The sequence below is a fragment of the Camelus dromedarius genome, chromosome 16, assembly GCF_036321535.1.
Source record: "Camelus dromedarius isolate mCamDro1 chromosome 16, mCamDro1.pat, whole genome shotgun sequence".
Lineage (NCBI taxonomy): Eukaryota > Metazoa > Chordata > Mammalia > Artiodactyla > Camelidae > Camelus > Camelus dromedarius.
The window spans coordinates 37,200,145-37,223,580 of NC_087451.1; the positions used below are offsets into that span (position 1 = coordinate 37,200,145).

General features: G+C 41.2%; 2 protein-coding genes across 3 annotated transcripts in view; one reads left to right on the top strand and one right to left on the bottom strand.

Annotated features, from left to right (window-relative positions):
• The window catches only part of FAM20A (FAM20A golgi associated secretory pathway pseudokinase), a 46,892-nt gene extending 39,726 nt beyond the window's left edge, over window positions 1-7,166 (top strand). The window contains exon 11 of the mRNA XM_031468950.2: window positions 284-7,166. Within this exon, the coding sequence (XP_031324810.2) occupies window positions 284-548 (265 nt within the window). The 3' untranslated portion in view covers window positions 549-7,166. The remainder of the gene's footprint in view (window positions 1-283) is intronic.
• Window positions 4,730-22,545, bottom strand: PRKAR1A (protein kinase cAMP-dependent type I regulatory subunit alpha). Of its 2 annotated transcripts, none has more exons than XM_031468952.2 (11): window positions 22,409-22,545; window positions 19,004-19,183; window positions 13,942-14,112; window positions 13,008-13,099; window positions 12,724-12,785; window positions 11,688-11,734; window positions 10,890-11,048; window positions 9,804-9,864; window positions 8,538-8,659; window positions 7,492-7,573; window positions 4,730-7,165 (listed from the first exon to the last, which is right to left on the bottom strand). In XM_031468952.2, the coding sequence occupies exons 2-11, from the start codon at window positions 19,175-19,177 to the stop codon at window positions 6,993-6,995; spliced, it is 1,143 nt and encodes a 380-aa protein (XP_031324812.1). In that variant the 5' UTR covers window positions 19,178-19,183; window positions 22,409-22,545; the 3' UTR covers window positions 4,730-6,992. The 2 variants fall into 2 exon arrangements, with proteins under 2 accessions (XP_031324812.1, XP_031324811.1); XM_031468951.2 differs by lacking the exon at window positions 22,409-22,545 and adding an exon at window positions 22,000-22,154.
• Window positions 22,546-23,436: the final 891 nt, after the last annotated feature.

Genomic DNA, 23,436 nt, shown 5'->3' on the forward strand with positions numbered 1-23,436 from the left:
GATTCCCTTAGAAACGTCAGCTGCGTCAGTCCAGTAGCCACGCTGTGTGGCATTACAGATGTCACAGCACAAAAGAGATCGGGAGGCTCTTGACCAAAAGGAGACCAGGCAAAGGATGTCACCTTTCATTCAGTCCCTTTTTACCTGGTTTTCACTGAAGACACTAGGAGAGAAAGCTCTCAAAATACCAGCGCAAACAGCTGTTTGTGGGGAAAGAAGCAAGTTTGGGGAAGTTTTTTTCTTTACATTTACTTACTTGGTTCCTATGGCTTTGTCCTTTCAGAATAAAAAGGAAAACACTTCTGCACCTGCAGCTGCTGGCCCAGGCCGACTACAGACTCAGTGACGTGATGCGGGAGTCGCTGCTAGAAGACCAGCTCACCCCGGTCCTCACAGAGCCCCACCTCCTTGCCCTGGATCGGAGACTCCAGACCATCCTGCAGACAGTGGAGGGCTGCATAGAGGCCCACGGGGAGCAGAGCGTCGTAGCCAACGGCCCAGCAGAACAGTCAGCCCTGGACTCCGGCCAGGCTCACTTGACAAGCTAAGGGCTGGACGGGTCAACTTTCAGGAACAGCACCTGGAGCCCGCGGTGGACTTGAGTGCGGACCTACTTCCTCACAGCCCCCATCCACGCTGCGGGTCCTGGGGCGGGAGCGCGTGAAACAGGTGCGGCCCCGGGATGATTCTAAAAGAGCAAAGGAAGTGGGATCCACTAAACTTTCTTCCTCGGTGCACGGCCTTGGCTCCCTCTTGCCCAGGAAGCTCTGCTCATCAAGGCCACAGACCATCCCTGAGCCCACTGGGAAGTCTGGATACGGAGCAGGCTTGGAAGCCTGGTTCCCAGAAGCGAGTATTAACTGTAACGAATAAAATTAAAGGACATCAAATGGACACCTAGCTGACCCCTCCAGATCTTTATTATAGCTACAAGGATAATTCCCGAGCCAGATAAAATACCTGACATCTCACAAGCAGACAAACAAAAAATCCAGAAAATGGTAACTCTCAAACTGGTTCAAAGTAGACTTCACACTTTGTATTCATATTCCAATCACTGTGGCCCAATCTGATTACAATTATCCCTATTGACTGGTCCCCTAAGGTAATTTTTCAGAAACATTACAAGAGGCAAAAATCACATAGGGATCTGCTCAGAATATCATACAAGGGATGTTTCAATCTGAAAAGTAAACGTCAACAAGTAATATCAAAGTATGTCAAAATTAGCATCCAGTAACAACACAAGGGCAAACAAGGGCGGGCTTGGCGGTGGAACAGTGAAAGAATGGGTCCAGCAGGTACGCGAGCCTGGACCAAGGCAGGAGAAATGCCAGGGCTGGCTACGGGCCACCAACCAGGATCCTCCTCCCCATACGATCCAGGAATTGCCCCCCACCTGTCCCCAAGAGAAGCTGGGGCCACCTGGAGAAGTCTGACACCCTTAATGCCCCTCCCCTCAGCTGCTTACTCAGAAAGGACGAAGTCAAGTTTAATTTCCAAGCCTCCCTCAAACGTGGGTATTATCAGGGATTTCCTGTCTCTTCCACCTTCTCCCTGCTGACCTGCTGATGTTTGAACAGGGGGCTTTGTTTCTTACTCCGTAACTGGTGTCTGAAGACACACATGACAGGAATGCATTCTCATTAATCAATCAACAAGTAAAAATAGCTGATTTCATCAGATCAACCTTTCTAGTAAAGTCCAGAGGCTCAAATACTGGAAGTATGAGTGGGGCTGGAAGAAGCTGTCATTGAAGTGGGTACCAGGTCAAGAACTAGAGACGCCATCCACGACTTCTGCAATGTGCCCACAGACAGCCCAATGGGGTAAGTTATGAAAGTCCTTCTGACCCACCCCGGCACCCCCATTACTCATCCACTGCCCCGAACTTGCGTCTCCACGGAAGTAGCGTCACTACCACTTACGGAGTTCCTCCCACGTGCGAAAAACACAGGTTTCCAGTCCTCCCGGACAGACAGACAGAATCCCCTACACCTCCATCGTACCTCCAAGAAAACGAAATCTCAGAAAGATTAACGAAAATCACAGAACTTGATGATTCAAAACTATTCCAAAGCATTCTTTCCACTGGAACACAGAAATCCAACAGTCTCTCACCCAGTTTATGAAGTTGTATCTGCTTGTGTGAAAACAAAGATCAGCTCTTCAATAGAGGAACCTTAATCCCAGAGACCTGCGTTACTGAGCTGACCCTACAGCAGCTCAGGGCTTCCCACTTCAGGAACTGCTTCTCTCACTCCACGCCAGTATTTCCTTTTGGAGGGGGGACCAGGTAATTACACACAGAGGAATGAGAGAAGAACATTCAGGCCGAGGCATTCAAAGAACAGCACAAAATGGTCCGAAATTCCTAACTGCAGAGCCTCAGGAAGGTAAGTCAAGGTCCCCCTCAAACCCAGGCTCTTCTGTGACAATGGCTTCATTTTCAAATGGCCCATCATAAAAATGCTGGCGCACTTTACAAACTGAGAGTAACAGAACTGAATATGACCACAGTATGTTGAGTACCGGATACCTAATTATTCACTTACCTTAAACATGCCATTATTTTTTCACTGATACCAAAGTTAAGACTCTCTCCTTCGACAAAAGTACCAGAAAGCAAAAGACTCCAGCCTTAGAACGATCAAGTTCCTCCAATATGTTCATTTTGGACTACTGTTCACCTCTTCGCAACATAAAAACTCTCCTGTTCCTAGGTAGAAACTTTTCATGCTTCCCTGTCACTACTACTAACGGCAAACTAAAAAATCAAAGGGAAGTGGACAGAACAGGAACTGGTGGAGAAACGGGTTTGGGGGAATTCATTTAGCCTTCCCCAAAGTCAGGAGGACAACTTGACTCTGAAGACTAAAAAGTAGTTGACTCTCTTACTTGTGGAAGTTTTATGGTCGGTAAATTCACCACGGACACTCAATTAACCAAGACAACCATTTGCCGTGAGACAGGGTTTAGGTTCCTGTGAGCTTCTGGTTACATTTTTGTCAAGCAGTCAATACACAACCTTGTTTTATGTGTTACGGCCTGTTAAAGACACCTTAGTTAATATATATTGTTGCTTCATCAACATGGAACTCGTGGTCAACAGCACTGTAACTCATGTCTGAAAGAAGCTATCAAAACATTTCCCTAAAGACACATCACAGCCTTCTCACCCTCAGGAACTCTAGCCAGGACTTCAGCACTACACTTGGCGGCCACAGAAGGTACAGAAGTGCAAAGAAGTGGTACTGCATAAACCCGAAAAGGGCCATCTGATCCCAGCACGAGCTAAAACTAGAAGGCAGAGCGTGCCCTTGTCCGACCTCAGCTGCACACATGAGTGTCGGGAGACTAAACTCTTCATCACTCCGCTCCAGTCCGGGAATGACTGTGAAAGTGCTGTGGCTGTTGATTTTAGGGTTACAAATTTTAACAAACAGGCAAATTCGCAACACTGACAAATGCAAGATCCATGAATAATGTGGATCAACTGTAATTCATCTTGAAGATCAACAAAGATGACTAAAAAAAAATGTTCTCCATCTAGTGGTGACTTTGAAAACCACAAAGCTACTTAAGCTAAATTAATTGGCAGAACTTTCAGCAAAATGAAAAAATTATCCTCATCAGTGGTTTCGGTTTTAGGTAAGGGTCAGGAAGAAGTCACAGCTCGGATCATATGTCAACACACAAATTTTAACTTTGTATGTACACAGCAATACCGATTTCTCTGTGAAAGCTCCATAGGGTAAGAAGGGAGAGATTGAAGATTCTCCCTCTTCTACTTTTCTCTCTACAGTCTCTACTGGTAGCTATTAGGATGGCTACTTGGGGGCCACGTTAAACGGTGATCTAGGCATTACTTCTCAATGTTGCTTTATTAGCTCATCTAGGAATACACTGCCAGAAAATACAGAAATACAAAAAGGGTTCAGCCATTACTTTGTGGCTGGAGGTAAAGCGGTATTAAGAAAACTAACATTATACTACTTCAATTTTAAAATGCCAATACTTAAGTCATTAAAAAACAAAAAGTGATTTCATATGAGCCAGTGTTTTAGAGGGAAAATTAAACAACCAGTACAGTCAACCCAGGAAAAATTTTAGTTATATTCTGTTGTGACTCAAAATGTTCCAACTCCAGTGGCTTGAGGGAGGGGATTACTGAATCTGGACAAAGTGCATGTGTTATAAAGCGGTAGAATTATCTCCAACTTCACTGGATGTAAAGAAATTAATTGCAATATACTAATGAATACAACGTAATCATCCCATGCCTCAGAAATCTGAAGAATAACTGTATCAGAAATGACTTTATATGTGCAAAATATAGAAGCATACCTAAATATCTGAATGCATATGTTAAACCTGAACCAAAAACTATGCTGATCTAGAAACGGTATTTCCCCGTTAAGGCTGGGAAAGATTCAAGGCCAGAGAACCAGTCTGTCTTCAATAAAAAGGAAATCTTTGGCTCTTGATTTAATCTTTTCCTTCCATTACTCAGGAAACAGGTCTGCTACATCTCAATTACCCTTTAAGTAAGGCTTTTAGATTCATTCTTTGACAAACTGGATTGGAAACACTGAAAATAAACATTACTCTTTCAAAACCCTGACCCACTAAATTCACTTTCCTGGCCCACCAGATTGGAGTTTCTGGGGAAGGGGGAGGGAGAAAAGAAGGGAAGGAGAAAGGGAAGAAAAACTGATTCATTAAAGAATTAAATTATTTAATCTTTTTTTATTACTTGACCTACGGTTAAGACAATCTATAACAAAAAGAAGAGAGTATATTAGCACACACAGTATAATCCGACTAGTAACCAGGAAACAGTACAAAATGGTCCTTTGGCCATCTATGCTCCCTACAGCAGTATCTCATAAATTCACTTACCAAGCCCAGAAATGGCTGCTAAAGCCCTGAATATCAACTGAGACCCATTATGCCAATGGTGATTTGCCACATACACTCAGATTGCACAAAGATAAAGCTTTAAATGTGATCATTTTTAAATTTTGACTTAAATTCTCACAGATTAAAAACTACAAAAGGGAGTAAACAGCAAGCCAATGATTTAAGAGCAAAACTCATGTAGAAGCATCGTATGTATCTATACATGAACATGATTCTATACATACATGAAACTGCAAATTTACAGTATTCTAAATTCAGTTGAGTACAATTTTGGCATTTTAACAAAGATCAAATCAAGCTTTAAGCTAATAAGCACATTAATTTTTATTTTTTATATTTTAAATATAAAAAAGTGGCTAAACAAGAAACAGATCAGAAAATCCTCATTTAATATATTGAAAAATAAAAAATTTGTAGTTAAGGTGGCTTTCTATCCCACACTAGAATGTAAATAAAACCTCTTTCCCAGATTATACTCCTAACTTAGTAACAACCTAAAAACCGTTCAAATCTATGAAAAAAAAATCTACCATGGCCAATTTAAATTACCTGGAGATGGGGAAGGAGAGGGGATTAATAATCAGAGCTAGTTGCACAGATGGAAAATGCTTGCAGTCACTCCCAATATAACCCTACATATTATATAAATCACAATGTAAATGAAAGTGCCTACATTACGGAACTGTGAAATTTTGTTTAAAAAATAACAATAATAAAAATAAACAGTTGGGTTTATTGGTGCACATGGAATAATGTAACAACACGTTAAGATTGATAAGCCTGGAAAATACTGAAATACAGTTAAGACTCAACACACAAGTTTACACAAAAAAGTTTGGTAGAGAAATAAAATGAAAAGCAGAACTTCTCAGCAGGATTGCCTTTTAGACCAATTTGAAACAGACACATCCTACCCCACCTCTAAACCACCATCAATTCTAGTTGATGTAAAAAGGAGGGAAGTTAAGCCAAAGTAAAACGCCTCTTTCCAAATCTCATGCCCAGTGAATGTGATGGGGCAAAGTTCCCAGCGTGGAACGCTGGCCACCTGGCACTTCTCCCCTTAGCAGAACCACCTCCGTTTTCCTGCTACAACATTTGTTCCATCTAGTCTATCTCTTCCCAGCAAGTCCAACCTCCTGGGATCAGTGTTTAAGGAGCACAAGAGATTATTATCCTGGAATCAACTGAAGGATATACATTAACCAAAATCTCTAAGTTAACAACCAAGAGTGCAGACCTCAAATTCTTAACCTCCATTCAGCATTTGATGGTCAGTATTTGGCACTAGGTGGATAAATAAAGGTCTGATCAGAATTTGTGAGCTGAGGCAGACATAATTAAATCATAACCCAATATTTGCAGCCTATGATTTGGTTTCAAACTCAAAAGGCAGGTATAGTCAGAGAAGTGGAGAGGAAACATTAATAACAAGATATAAACAAAACCACGTAAATTAGCTTGACAAATCAAAATTGTTAAAAAGAAAAAAAAAAACGAGCAGATCAGATGAATCTGATCACTAGCAAAAATGGGCATTTCTCCACCCTTAAAACTAGTTTAAATACAGGCAGATGCCTTTCTACTGTACTAAGATTCTTCTACTTCTGTTTTTCCTAATCCTCAGAGCTTAATGAGAAATCATTTATTCTATAAGAAATACAGCATATATGGCCACAGTCTAAAATATGCCTACGATAACAGGAAAATTACGTCACTTTAAAAAAAATCTTGCACTGTTACATCATGACTATGGTAATTCATTTGGTGCAGGGATCTGCCCTCACCAGGAAGCATGGCACGCGCTGCCATGTGGAACACTAACACTGCACAAAGAGAAGCAGTAACAGCAAAGTCTCCAGAGAACTCTTTCTATTTATTTAACTGTGTACGAGCATTCAGTTAGTGCTCCGAAATAAAAACAGTGCAATAAAAGCAACTTTTAATAGAAACCGACAAGAAGCTGCGATGCCAGCGGCCATGTGGCGCTGCAGAGGGAACAGAAAGCAGTCTGCACGAGTGAAGCGTGGACTGGGGGGAGGCAAGGAGGGAGGCACAGGAGGCAGATTTCAGACAGACAGTGACACAAAACTGTTGTACTGCTGGATGTTTCGTTTGAGGATATCTGAGCACGGGCCAAGAACACGTTCAAATCTAGGTCGGTCCAGCTTAACGCACTTCAAGGGGCCACGAGCCACCACGGTGGCCGCACGGGGACGATTCATCAGCAGTGCGATTTCACCTGGAGAAAGGAAAGGCGTGGTTAAGAGCAGGCTAACTTCCACGGAGGGCCGCTTTCTCGCAGGCACGCTTCTGAGGGGAAAAGAACAGCATTTACTTCTCCTTATAACCTAGTACCGGCCACACCACATCTGCACTTAAACAACTGGCAGACATGAGACAATCAGTAACTTAATTATTAACTGAGTAAAGATCAAAATCTCACACTATTTCTCTCAGAGCGAGGAAACTAAAAAAAAATAATAAAATTCAAGAAAAAAGATTATGAAAGACTGATACCTCATTGAGAGAAGAAATTGTATGTTTAGGATGAGGAAATCCACATACCAAAATAATCAGAAGGCCCCAATCTTCCCACTTCAACAAATTCTTCATTTTCTGAACGACGCTGCAGCACAGCCGCTGAGCCCTGGGATGAAGCCACCGAAAAGCAAAATACATGAACACTTTCAAATCCAGGCTGGTATGTTAAACATCCTATGCAATTTTAGCTACTTTTCAGAAATGAAAACAAACAAGAAAAAGGACTCAGCAGTCACTGCAAATCAGCGTCCGTGCGATAGAGCACACCTGCAAATAGGCGCTACGTGGGCTTGATTCCTGTTTACTCAGCAGCCCCCGCCGGGGGTCCCCTCATCAAGCTGAGGTGCTTAAAGGTTAGCAAACTGCGGCCGGAGGGCCGAATCCAAGATCACAGCTTTTTTTTTAATAAATAAAACTTTATAGGAACAACACACCAAATCAGTTACATGCTGCCTATGGCTGCTTTCCCACTATGACAACAGAGGTGAGTCTGCAACAGAAACACTATGGCTCACAGAAGCCTAAATTACTTACCGTCTGGCCCTTTACAGAAAGAGTCCCTCGACCCCTGGTTTAAACAACACCATTAGCATCCACTGAGCCACATTCATACAAAATCTGCTATGTGGCGCTTCTTGGCCAGCAAAGGTATCTGCTGTACATTTCCATGGATTATGAAGACAGAAAACCTAGTAACCTTTAGAATTTAAATACTGGACTTTGATCCTTGTTTGTCAAATAGCCCAAACACATGATTTTAACGAGGATGGTGCAGCACACGTTAACAGTCTGTTACGCTAAATGGCTGGGCTCTGTTTGGCTTGCGTGATGAGGACTAATCTAAGCCAGTCAGAATTTGGCTATTACCTCAGGGACAGCCCTTCCAGAATTCCACCTCAAACTCATGTAAAACATGGTGGCCTGGCAGAAAACCAAACAAATGCATTTCAAAGTGAATGATAATTTTTAAATAGAACTGTCAGGTGATCTTAAAAACTAAAGCTATAAAGCAGAATCGGTATTCCCTATTTTCTCGCTTCCGCCGTACCATCAACTGCAGAGCTGTTTACCTCTAAAATAATGAAGAACTCATCCCCTGGTTCTCCCTGCACCACAATCTTCTGCCCATCTTCAAACTGGACCGGTTCCAATGCATCAGCTACTGTGAGACGTTCCCACTTGTCCAGAGATTCTATAAGGAAAGAATCGGAAGAATTTGTCTACATTATTTGGTACTGCTAGAAATTTTTACAGAAGTCAACCAAACAGCCATGCCAATTTAACTGTCTAGTAATGGCTCAGATTAAACACGGCACCTGCCTTCAAATGCCTCTCGTTTCAGAGAGATCCTCCTCTTACCTACAGATGGCCCTTAGAGCCTTCCTTCAGTAGCACGGTGGCCAAGTTAATTTATACCAACTAAATCCAATGGCAAAAGAATAAAAAGAATGCCATCATTAAGTATTCCTAAAAACTGCCATTGATACAAATCAAACCTACAATTACAGGACCTAAAAGTAACAGTGTCAGCAACTATATCATTCCAGAGATTCATAGAAATAATGTATCTATTTATCTCCTCAGTTGAATTTATGAAACCAATAAGAGTAACTAGAAAACAACTTTTGTTCCCAAAGGCCAACCTTACACCCAAGACACTAAGTAAATGTAATTATTTCAGAGAAAGGACAAGTAAGGGCAAAAAAAGTCGATTCACTGTAACAAAGCAATGGCTGAAGACTATTACCTTTGAAAAATCACCATATCCTCTCCCAATGAAGAACAGCTTGTAATAATGTCTCTAAGTCCACATAACTAAATATATAGAAATATCTACAACCACCCTGCTTTACTCTAGATTTCCATAAACTTCTAGTACATTTTCAGAGAAAGCCAGCAAATGATACCTAATCTTCCTACAGAGGAAATGCATTCCTGGAAATACTCACTTTCCTGAACCAATAAACTCACTGATGGAGCAAGAGATTCAATTCATAAGTCACAGGGAAGAACTGTGAATGTCTACAGTCAGGAGGAGGACACTTTTACCCTTTCTGTCTCTCCAGGACATGTAATTCCAGAAACCTTTCTCCAAATCTAGTAATTTCTATTTAAGAGTTTTCTCATATACTAGCCAATTAAACACATTTTAAAATGACTTCTTAGTCAAACATCAACTTTGCATTCCATGTGTTTTTCATTACCATTAGTATTAGCAAAAAAAAAGAGCGAGCGAGCTGATAACTGGCGCAGTCTTTATGAAACATAATGGGTTCTCCTTAAGCATCATGAACACTTCAATTTAACAATTCTCCACGCAATCTTCCAAAACTCACCTAAAATAGACACTTTACTAAGGAACTCCTCATACATCTTCCGCTTTCTCAGCGTGCTTCCCTGTAAACGAAAAAAATTTAAAAATCGTATCTCTAAAATGTGTGATTCACATAACGCTGTGGAATAAGAAATATTAAGTTTCAAGCAAATTAACAACAGAGAAGTCAAAGGTTGCTGCTGCTGCTTCTTGACACATGATTGTTCTCCTTCGTGCTGAAGATGGCAAGCCCTCTACTCGGTTCAATAAAAACCTTTTAGTAACTTTCTATTAAAAGGATCACCAGGTATATGGCCAAAATATTCACCAATTTACTGAAGTATCAAATAAGCAAATAATCAGTTCTCAAAAAAAATAGCAAATAATATGTGTGACTAGAGCTAAATATTTTTCCAGCCCAGGGTTCTTTCCCACAATCCCAATCCTCCACAGAAATAAGGAAATAAAACTGCTACCATATAAACAACATCCCCGCCATCACTGACAAGAGTGCCATACCCCAAACTAAACCAAAATTTCTTATCTGCAAGGTTTGTTAAATATATCTAGGGGAAACACACAGTTCCTCTATAACATTCTGTTCACAGTAAATTGTCTTGCAATTTATATATTTATACACTTAAAATACATATATAACATATATTTACATATATTATCACTTACATTTATTATACATAAATATACACATAATGTATATATTTCCATCCCCTCAATATAGAAAATTTTCTAAACATATCCAACTGCATATTGTAAAACAGCCACAAACTTAAGAAAGTCATTCAGGATGATTCCTGTCATTAGCTGGGACTTAAATACTCAAGCTACTCCATAAACGTCACAAAGTTCGCAAAAAGTCTGCAGAATGTTCCAATGGTTTTATTACTTTGTTTATTCCCTTAATGAGAAAGGGATATGAAATTTGCATTACTGATAACCAGGTACAATGAATAATGCTACGCTGAGCTTAATGTAAAGCATTCAATCGCTGAAAGTAAAAAATATTCTCACTTTAACTTGGTGATATTACTCAAACGTTAGTTACATACACTCGACTGTAAATCACACTCCAAAAACCATGGTGTCTTACCATAAGGATTCTTCTATAGCTGTCTCGGTCGATACCCCACAATTTCACATTTGTCTTTGCCTTGACAGTGGCTGCTCTAGGTGTTCCATAAATCAAAGCAAGTTCCCCAAAGCTCCCTCCTTCCCCAACACTGGTTGCCCATTCATTGTTGACATAGACCTAAAATACAAACAAACTGTTTTTTTCTACCTACAAAACACATAAGTTTGAAAAACCCATAAACATTTTTAAGAGGTCCAAATCCTGAACTTTGTTTTAAAAAACAAGAGTATGTTATGTTTTCGGTATACAGCAGAGCAAAATGGCTGATTTCTGACAATGAGTTAAGTAAGTTTAGAGTGTCTATGATTACCTGGTTTAACTATCTGATAAAAAAATACGCTAAGCATTAATAATAACCATGTATTTACAGAATACTGTGCTAGGGCACTGTGTTAATAGGCATTTTACTTACACAGGGCACTGAGTTTTCTAATAATCTTAAGAAAGCAACATGACTTAGAGATTCAAGAAGGCCTTACCAAGTCTCACAGCTCATTACCAGATCAATCCAGACTCTCCCTTACACTTGGCCTGCTCCACAGCATACACGTGCCTCAACTACTCTAGAAAAAGTTCTGAACTGTATGTCTAGCTAAAGAAATTACCTTTAAGAAGTTTCTGTGTCATTAAAATATTTGGCAAAAGGAATTTAACATACATGGGCTGTAATACAGCCCTTCAGAAACTCTTAGCAATAAATATTAACAAGTTGACTTTTAAGATTATCAACATATTTTTGCTATAATTAAATCTTACATCCATCTCTCCTTGATCAATCACATAGAAGTTATCCCCTTCATCACCTAAAAATGAGGAGAATAAAAAAGTTAGGAGCATATTATAAATTAAAAAGCACAAATCAAAACTACCAAAATAGGGGGGAGGGTGTAACTCAATGGTAGAGCATGTGCTTAGCATGCACAAGGTCCTGGATTCAATCCCCAGTACCACCATTAATCAATCAATAAATAAACCTAATTACCTCCCCAGCAAACAGATCCAAAAACAAAAACAAAAAAAACCCTACCAAATTAATGTAAAATAATAAACTTACTAAGGTGCTGTGGGAGAAAAGAGTATATTAAAAATTAACACAATCTTTCAGGAAAAAAAAGTCCAGCAATATATTTCAAAGTCATAAAACTGATCAAGTTTTAGTCATCTTGTGGTCAAGAATATCTCTGAAAAATAACTTAAAAAAGCACTGTGTGTACAAAGGTATTAAATGCTACATCATCTATAACAACGACAAAACCAGAAACAACTCAAATAGTTAAGTAACAAAGTATCAGATAGTCACTAAACAAGAAGACATACAGATCACGAAGACCCATGAAAATACCAAGAGTAAATCAGAAAGGAAAAAAGGGAAGAGACCCAAAAGATGTGACCCACATTAGCATGTGGCCAGTCAATACTCAGGAGACGGCAAGGAACCTTACGAACAGAGAAGCCATACGATGAAGAGTGGGAGCGCTCTGATTGTTTCCTGCTTTATTTTACTAAGTGGTTAGCCATCAATATGAAGGATGTATGAAACACACGTGGTTCTCAAACTCCATACAAAGTAAAAACGCATGAGTTTCCTTTAACAGTTACTATAAGCAAAACTGTATCAGATGCTTTGGGAACTATTAGTCCCTTAGACAAAATGTGCCTTTTAGCTCAGAAGATTTTAATTAAAAAAAGAAATAGGAAAGTCCAATAGTATAACAGAAGGGGAATGGTAGGCTTAGAAAGGAAAGCAAGAGCCAGTAATAATACTGTGTGTCGTAAAAGCATCAACCTTTACCTTGCTGAATAACAGTCTCTCCAGCAATGAAGGAAACCGGAAACATGGCATCAAAAATATCACTGCAAGGGAGAGAGGGCCTTGTGTTACATTTTATGTGCCTCTTCTATGGACTTCAAACGTTAACCTTAGAATTAAAGCCCCCAGATTTTCAGCCTGGATTGTCATCAGGTAAACGACTGTTAAGAGCCTTAAAATCTGTGACCATGAGACTAGTTATGACTAGTTACTAGTTACGGACTGCAGCTGTACTAGAAAAGCAGGGTAACAAAGACTGTACCTACCTTCTCTCGTTATCATCAAGGTGTGAAAACAGCACATTCTTTTCAATGGCTTTAGCTAAAGCAGCCATTGTCTTATAATCTTTTGGTATAACCTAAGAAAAAAACAGAAAGTCAAATGACAATTCCATAAACCAAAACCATTTCATGTTTGCAACCTATTATTCAATTAAATGTCAAGTTCATTATAGTATTTATATATTTTCAACACAACACTCTTACACTATCTTTGATCCACAAACACTCAACATATATTGACTAATTAATCCCTTTGGCTACAACTAGGCCTGTATTTAAAGGCTGGTACTTAGTTCCTAGTCAACAACTAAAGACACAGGTCAAAACACCTTGGCATTGACACAACACTGTAAACTGACTACACCTCAACTTAAACAACAAACAAACAAAAAACACCTTACCCCGAGTCATTACTGAGGCAAAACTAAGCATTTTATGACAACTAGTCATTTTTTAAACTGATCATGTGCTACTAGTTTCACAACTTCTTGCCAGCACAATTCTCTCCTGTTCAGGCTAACAACGTACCTCAAAATGGCAGACTGGCTCTAAGGAAGAGCCAATTGAGATGAACGAAGCTCACAGGATAAACGATTAAAAGCCACAACGTGAATTACAGGATGTTAAAAAAACTGACACCATGATTCAAGGGGAAACAGAGTAGTGCCTGCTCTTCTACTGCAAAACACCATCAAACCCCCAAAATGCAATTATTCACTGTTTTATAATTACTATTAATTATTTCCTTTAATGGCATGCTATTAAAGAAACCTGTTCCCTGCCCAGGAACCACACAGGATGCAGTACAATCTACCCTGCCTGTGTTTTACTATTCAGGAGTGCACGTATCCATCAAAGGAGACTGAATGACTAGCACATGGGTCTCGAAAACATTTCAATGTTCAGCTATCCAAAGCACCTTTCTGACGTATGACGCAGCATCTTCCTCCGTGTAGACCTCAGCGCTGATAGCACCTCGTCGCCTGCGGCCCTTTACCACAGGGTTGGGGGGAGGAGGGGAGATTTCATCCTCCCTTGAGTCCGCACGGCTGCTCGCTTTCTGCAGATTCTGGATCTGTTTTGCCTCCTCCTGAAAAAAATTATGACTTTATAACCTTCAGCATGTAAAGCTGATAGTCTCACATTCCAGTGACAGTCCTTCTCGGTCACTTTAAATCCCTTCCTCTATTACCAAGGTGAAAGTTAAGGGGAAAAAGGCCAATGACCAATGGGAAAAAAACAGTCAAGTCTGTAAAGAAATATTCTGAAAGGACTGTACTCTTTCTCCGATGATGACAGATGCTGTACTTATTAATGAACAAAAGCCACTGGTACAAGGACAGTAACATGCAAATAAAAAACTGGGTATTCATTATAATAATATATCAACAATGATTTGTAACGCACACAACAGCAACAAACTGCAAGACAAACTCCTGGGAAATCAGCGTGAGATCCCTGCCCCATCCTACTCCCAAGAATGTCATCTGGGAATAAACACTCAGGCACAGCAAAGCGATACAAGAATGTCTAGATTACTGGTCTGTTCCATTAATTCAGTAAGTATTCTCTGGATCTGCCAAGTCAAGTCTACGCTAGGCAAGGGGAATATAAAAACCAAAGAGAGAGAGTCACGAGCCCGTGGAATTCATATTCTAGCTGGAGTCTCAGACAGACAATGCAATGATGTGATACTAACCAAGAATTTAAATAAGATCAAATGTAACAATACTTCTCCTTAACAGAGCTAGAAGCATTCTTTATTATCAGGGTTTACACTTGAAGTTAAAACAAAAAAAGTTTACCTGCTTTAAAAAACTTCCTAGTAAACCAATCTGTATAAAACTGATGAACTATTTTAAACACTCTTATTTTCAGATCTAGGGCCTTAAAAAGGAATTCCTCTCAGGTCTGCAGTAAAGAATGAGTTATGCCTGACATAAAATCAGAATTTTAAAAAGCTAAGAATGTATTATCTACTACTTTCTCATTCATCTGACTCATTCTCCATTATTTTTCTAAACCATCTTTCAAATTCTAAATGAACTTAGCATTTACTAATTATTTCTGAGAATTTTTTGATAAAAAAGAAATCATGGAGACGACCGCTCTCTCTCCTGCCGGGTGCTCAGCTCTGCGTCTGGCAGCAAAAGAACACGCACCTGCAGCAAGAAAAGCCTAGCGCCACAGCCAGTTGTTATCAACAGTGTTTATTCTGTTAGTAACGTCATGCCTGGTTTTTATTTTTTTGGAGGAAGGAGGCAACTTCATTTTTCTCACTTCTCTAGAGTTTCTAATTTTCAATTAAAAACACAGTAAGAAAAGCCTGTAACAAAAATAACTTCAATATAGTTGTATAGTTAGTTACAAACGCAATTACTTGTTGACCAAATAATCCAATAATTCTACTGCCAAGAATTTATTCTAAAATATGCATGTATGTGAAATGACAGATCTACCAAGTTATTTACTATACCACTGTTTCAACAGTAAAACACTGAGAACAACCAAATGGTCGCCAACGTGGTCACTAAGTAAATTGTAGTATATCCACACAATGGAATACCATACACACGTTGGAGAAGAACAGAAAGCTCTTTTATATATGAATTTGTAAATGTCCATATATTATCTATGGAACAGGAGCTGCATTCAAGGAAGTGAGGAAAAAGACTTTTTGTTGTTATACCCTTTTGTACCTACAGAATTTAGAACCATGTGCAAATATGTAACCAATTTTTAAAAAAAAATACACATTTTAATAAAACTCACTTCATTTTCATTCTGGTAATTCCAATAACTAACTGGTAAGGTTTTCCCATTCCATATTAACTGAGAACTCTAAAACACAAGTCTCCTCAAAGTTTAAGAGTATAAATGAAAACACAAATTCCAATCCCAAAATTTGTCACTGACATATTACACAAAAATTTCATGAAAAATTTCACAAGTAACTACATCTCATTTGGAACTGTCTTCTATCTGACTTTTAAAGATAATTTTGAAGTACCAAAAGCATTTTGACTTTAACACTTTCATGGATTCTCGTCTTTAACAGCAACCAGATAGAACCTACGTCTAAAGACTCAGAGCCATTACTGAGATCATCGATTTCTACTGTGTGTCATGGTACATTTTTATATCCTTTTTCTTGCTGTTGTCATTCTTCGGTCAGTCTCCTCCCTTGTCAGTTCTCCCACTTATTAAAACAAAAACAAAAGAACCTTTCCTAGTCGACTTACTGTCACCATGTTCTAGAGTATTACATTCAGATCCTGTCCCCACCACTTACTTAACATGTTTTCAACAATTGCTATTTGTTCCCTCCCTACCCTGGCCATTCCACTTTTCTCCACAGGTGAGGTAAACTTCCCACCCCACTGACTCGGGGCTTGCTACATGGCTTGCTTCAGCCATGGAACGCACGTGGGCGTGCCATACCATGTCCGCCTGTAAGGTCTGGTTCAGGCCCCAGGAGCGTCTGATCTCCCTCTGCCTTGAGAACAGCACACTTCTATAGTGACTACTCCTTCCACTCAGCCCCAGAACAAAACATGGAGCCCAGAAGGGAAGATGGGCCGAGCCCAGAAGAGCTGCATATGACCAAGAGATGAGGACTTCTGCAGGAAACCACTGCCATCTGGGCAATGTATGCTGCAGCAAAAGCTACTGCCCTGTATGACCACAGCCAAGTTAACTTGGTTTCTCTTGGTTTCACATGCTACCTCCATAAAATGGTAATAATCACCAACCACACATACTGAAAATAAGGAGAAATGTGTGTATGTAAAGTGCTCACACAGAACCTGGCACACAGGAAACACTCCATAGTTGGAGCTATTAAAATCCCTCTATCAGAGAGGCAAGGTTCTACTAAATATATGCATTTAAAAAGGTTTCAAATTACAAATAACAGTCTGAAGTAAAATGCAGACGCTTTCAATGGACCACCTATGAGAGTTTTTGGTACGTTTTTATTGACCAGTTGAGGGTACGAGAAACATGACCTCCGGTTGACACAGAGAGGTGACAAGAATGTGACTGTATTTTCAGACACAGAACCTAACACCTAATGTATAGAACAATGACCTGTTGAAAAGCTGACAACCTAGTTACTTCAAGGCCAAATACGGGTATTCAACTCTGACTAAAGGAACTGTGCAAGTGAACAAAGATCCTTGAGTTACAGAAAACACGGTGCTAAGCTGTAACTTTTATTAAGAGGTAAAGAAGCCAACATACCTTAACTCAAAAAATTTCATGTGCAAAGAAACTACTTTAATGATTAATTTCTTGTTTTCTCTTGGTTAGTGCTGAAACATGGCCGTGAAGAGTACAAACTCTGAAATGAGCACCATGCACGCAACACTCCCTATAAAAAGACACACACTTAATGTCTCACCAACTCTATCCTCTCATCGGATGGTTTCTATTGATGTCCAAAGAGAAGAGGGATCACCTTACAGTGACCCATTTCAGAACCAGATCTCCAGGAACGCACTTTACTTCAAAACAGGGAAGGCCCACAGCAGCCTGGCTCTACAGTGTTTCACTATTAGGAAACTGCTTAAACAGGAAAAAGCCAAACTTTCTACCACAATTCTGAGACAGCAAGGCTACATTCACAGAGACTGGTCAGTTGCTTTTGTTGCTGTTTTCATTATTCTAATCATGGTACCAGACACCAATTTTAACAAACAGTTTTTCAAGAAATCAGTAGAAAATACCCTATCACTGGGGCACCCAAACATTTTTTTAAACATCAGTATAAAAAGGTTCTTTTACTAATAAATTATGCTGATTAAGAAACTGTCCTGGGGAGGAGACAGCACAGAGGTAGACTGCATGCCTAGCAAGCACAGGGTCCTGGGTTCAATCCCCAGCATCTCCTTTGAAAATAAACAAGTAAATAAAACCTAATTACCACCCCCTAATACAGTGCTGTATGTCAATTATATCTCAATAAAACTAGCAGGAAAAAAATTAAAAAAAAAAAAAAAGAAAAGAAAAGAAACTGTCCAAACCAGTGGGGTATATTACCAGTATTTCTATAATACAATTAGACAATTAAAAACCAAATAACTAAGAAAATGCCTCCCAACTGGTTCACAATCATTATGAACCACATTAAAACTTCAATACACATTAAAAAAAAAAAACCTGTGAATTTATCTTGCTGAATTTCAGAAGCAAATCAAACAAACTACTCAAAACATTAAACGATCCAAATGTTCCCACTCATCATTTTTTTGAGGGTAGTGAACTGAAGCATTGTCCTTGATGATAAATTACCATTTCGCTTAGAAAAGCATATACCACATGCTTAGGTCACATTGACATACACAAAATGAGGATGAACAACAAAGCCTAAGAACTGGATTAATTTTTTTAAGAGAAAACAAACCCTGACCAAAACTGTAAATAGAGTAAAATTCTGACAACCATCAATCTTGATATCTCTCCTCTATAGTCGGTTCATCGGAGACATATTCTACAGTAAAACACACTTCACTAATTCAGTTTCTGATAAATGTCACAACCTAGACTCAAGTGTTTACTACGATTTCAAAAGGTGGAGTAAAGCTTTTAAGTTTACTTGTTTTGTTGAAGAGAAAAGCATTGAATGCTTTAATGCATTAAATTTCTCACTTCACATAACTGCTTACTACTTCTGATCTTGTCAGTTATTTTATTTAGTCAGTTTTACGTATTAATTAAAACAGTTATAAGAAACTACATCTGGAAACCCTGTTAGCTAAGGAAATTTAGCATACGGATTTGTTTTGATAACATCTGTTGATTACAAAGTTAAAAATTACTACAAATGCCGTAACTGCATTTCCCTTTTGAGGTTCTACTACAGACTTCTTATTTGGTCAGAATTTCTTTTCTTCCAAATGATACAACTCAGCACCTTTCTACAGCATTACATTTAATCATTGTCAGGGTCATCTCATCTTCTCCCCCCATTTATTTTTTACCTTCTCCAGCCTCTCAAAGTATTCCCTGAGGAATGCCATGGGTCTCTCAGGCCGGGCAGTGCACAACTGCACGATAGAATCCTTGAGCAGTGCCTGAATGTTGTGCTTCTGGACATAGAGCTCACATTCCCGGAGGCTTCGCTCCTCCTCACTGGCGGTGCTGCCAGACGCCATGGTGGTCTACAGGAAAAACACACAGATGCTTGGGAAAACTATTTATAAAGAGCAAATGCCAGTTTGGCCTTTGACTTACCAAATTCACAAGGATTTTTTTTTTCCCTCACTAAGTAGATTTTTTTTTTTCTTAACAGGGCGGTGGGGGCTAGGGAGTAAAATACATAGAGAAATAGCATCCCCTTAAAGAAGTGTTTCATTTAAGTCCTGCTGCACAGGATCTAGGCTCTGTAGGCAGCAATAGTAAGAGGCAATAACCTCAGCTCCTGGGAGGAAGTATGAGCCACTATCCCCTGCAGAGGCGGGCTGCTGAGGAGTCAGGCCCTTAAGGGAATTTCATTCAGTTCTCCTCCTACAAAAGAAATCATGATGACGTGGGAAGTGTGTAACTGGTAAACAGGACAGAGAATTACAAGGGCACACAAGTCAGCAATAAGTGAAAGCAAGTAAGCACAATGAAGAACATCTGACATTCCCTATATGTAACTCGTATCCCAGAGGAATGTCCTAATTGTCAACCAGCAAACTACGGGAGCAAAGGCTTTGATTAGCCAACTACTAGCATAATTAAGATTTTTGGAAACGTAAAAGAAATGCCAGATGAGTTTTAAAAGCAATCTTTTATTCCAGACTCTTTTTACCAGATTCTAGCCCTAGATAACACACTTACCCACTAGAAAGAGGGAATCCTTACTAGAAAAAAAATTAAACACACATAAATAAACAAACACCTTACCAAGTAGAAAAGATTTTGACAGGAATATGTCAAAACATTTTCTTCATCTGGACAGGAAAATGTTAAAACACATGAAGTTTTAAACACACATGAAGACCAATAGATAAATTTCATTTAGTGAATTTTAGAAGGTTCAAACTACCATGTGAAGTAAACTAAACAGAAATACAATCATGAGCAGCTAACCTTACCCTGGAATCAAAAGCTTAGTAATTTAACAACAGTCATAACTGTTTTCTTTCCAATCTCTAATTATTAAGATTAGAAGATAAAATCAAGGTCCCCTCCATTCAGCAACTGAATTCAATACTAACCCATTTTTTCCAAATATAACGCACACAAAACCACTAAGAAACTGTAAATTTAAAAGGAGAAAGAAACACGAGTAAAGAGCTGAAGTGCTCCACTGTTACTCATTTTGTTTTGACAACTTTCATGATAAAGGTCAATAACGAGGAGACTAACAGACCATGAGCAAGTTTGTAGCTCCCTGATAAGCACATAAAAATTAGAAGCCACAGAAAAAGAATCATGCCTCTACTTAATAAACAGTCAAAAAAAAAAAAAAAAAGTCCATTTACTTTAGGATAGATCTATACTAGTCACTTTTCCAGGTCAGACTACCTTATGAACTGATAATCTACTTCAGTAGAATTTTCTGCATTTGAAATACTGAAAGCCACTAAGAACAATGATAAATGATCTTTTTTATGCTCCAAGACATTCAGAAATACTATATTCAGACATATTTCAGGAGTATTAATACATGTACTCAACAGACAAATCAAAGATCAGGTCTGTGGTAGAAATAAGAGAACTGGGTATAAAGATGAAGCTGGTCTTTTGCTTGCAACAGTGTATTAAAAAGACGAAAAAGAAGACACTGGAAATAAGGTAGCATTATTAACAAAAATGCCCCAGGATTAATCCAGTCACCGTGTGAACCCCTGAAATCCGTTTATTTCATGATCTTACTATTTTTAATCGAATATACCTAGATTAATTCTGTGCTCATACTTAGCTTTAAGAGCCTAACAATTTAGGTTCCCTCACCCCTCCAATTATTTAACTGTTTTAAAACGTCACTGCATTGCCTCTACTCATAAGAAAACACTCAGATTTTCTTTTGGAAATTCAGCTGTGATAAAATTCAGTTTCAAAAGGATTTCATGAAATATTTAAAACACTCTGAGAAACTTGCTGATTCAGACCGCAGACCCTCAGACCAGCCATGAACACTTTCTTGGGAGTCATCTTGAGGAAGTGTTAGCTTTCCTTCCCCTGCGGAAGACCCATCTCTCGGCGAATCTCTCAAGTAGCTAAGACGTTTGGCACCGCACCTGCACTGAGCTGGAGGGGTTAACAGGTACCGCGTATTTTTCGAGAGAAAGGCCAGGAAAATGCCCTTCACTTCACTTATGCCACAGTCATGGCCACAAAATGAAGGAAGGCCGATCCTTCATTCTGTTTTAGTCGGAAGGCCACAGTGGTGGCAAGGGGACCTCAGAGGGGAAAAAAATCAGGAAAGGTAAGGAGATGAAAGGGGACAAAAGGAAATTTAGGACCCAAGCTAAGACCGTCCTGGGGGCGGGGGAGGGGCAGTAATCCCGGGAAGGAGAGGGAAAGCGATTGACGAGCAGACAGGAGGAAAATAAGAACGGCCGGGTCTCAAGACGAGCCAGAAAAGCTGGAGGGAGATATGGCGAATTCCGGGAAAAGCGAGCTGTTGTCCTTCAGGAAATGGGGGAGGGCGAGCGAGGTGGCCGCGGCGCGCGCGGGGGCGGAGGCGGCGGGGGCGCGATGGCCGCGGAGTCGGGGAGCGCGCGCAGGTAGGGCGGCCGCGAAGCCCCGCATCGGAGCAGACGCCCCAAGGGTCTCGGAGGTACAGACTCCCGGCCGGGGGCGCGGCCCGGGGCGTGAGGCCTGCGGGGAGGCGCCCGCCGGAGCCGGGGAGGGGCAGGGGGGTGCGGCCGTCCCCCTGCAGGTCGCTCCCCGTGACGCCATCTTGGATCGGTCCAGCGCCCCCCAAACGGGCGGCGGGGCGGCGAAGCTCGCCAACCCGGGACCCCCGGCCGACCCCACTCACCTGGGGACGGGCGGCGGTGGGCACGGGGCTGCGGCTGCGAGGCGACGGCTTGCAGAGCTCTCTCAGCGTTTCCCTCCCAGCCGGGCGCCACTCTGCGATAGCGGCTCCGCGGCGGCTCCACCGGAAACGGCCCGGCCGCAGCCAATCAGCGTTTGGCTGCTGACGTCAATGCGCCTCGCTCTGGCCAGGGCCGTCGCCTTGGCAACCTTAAAGGCTCAGAGCCGGGTTCCTCCCCCGCCGCTCTGAAGGACCCCCCTCCCACCTCCCACTAGAATCGATTCCCTTCTGCTCTTCTTTCGGTCTTACCTCGTCCCTTTACTGTAGCCATTTCCTCAAAGCTGCCTCTTGTCTATTGCCCCACTCTCTCTAACCCAGGGCTTCCCTCCTCTGTTCACCTGCCTCCCCTTACCTGTTCCTTTCTGGACGCCTCAGGTCCCCTTTATTCTTCCTTCTGCTCTTCCTCTCTGCGTGGCTCTCTCCTCTCTCCTCTCTTCTCTCCTCCCCACTCTCGCTCCTACCTCCCCCGCAGCCTCGGCCTTTTCTCCCTCCCTTCAACCCCCGCCCCCCACCCAGGCCGACCCACGTGGGGCGTCTCGGATGACAGGTGGGCGACTCCGCCCCGTGGCCCCTGCCGGAGGCGGACGAGGAGCCGGGGAGGGGAGATTCCTGCCGTTTCCAGGCCCCACAGGAGGAGGCGGCCCCCCGGCGGATCTGCGGCAGCTGCGCCGCCGGCCGAATGCGGGCGAATGGCGAGAAGCGCACGCCCGGCCGCGCATCCTATGGTCGGCAAGCGCCGTGCGGGCCTCCAGGCTCCGGCCCGCCATCCGGTCCAGGAAATCTGAGCCCTGCCAAGCGTCTGTTTGGCAGATTGGGCTGCTCTCTTCTCCGGGGGTGCTGTCATCAGTGGAGGCCACACCGTCCCTTTGGGCACAAAACGGTCCGAAGAGGACTGAGTCCTTCTAGAACCTGAAATGCCCCCTCCCCCCGATCCTCGCACCTGACCCTGTATGATGAGAAGTACAGATCGTGCAGATGATCACAGACCCTCTGTGACCATACAAGAAATCTCAACTGCCTGCAAAAACTGCACTAATTGGGGATGATTTGGGGAGGACGGGCGAGAGACTTCTTTATTGGTTCAGCCTTTTTTTTCCACCGGAGTGTCGGTGGAAGAAGAGAGGGGATGCAGGGGACAGTTTCAGACATATAACGTCGCCGGATGAATAAAGACGCCCCTTGGAAGACAAGCCCCTTGTGTCTGGCTCGTACCTTTATACTCTTGCGGTATATAGCTCAAGGGCTGTATGTGTAAAATACACAATGGATTTAACACCTAATACGAAAAATATATACAGATATCTCGTTTATAATTTTTGTATTTATTCCAAGTAGAAACTAATCTTTTGGATATATTAGGTTAAATATTACTAAAATTAA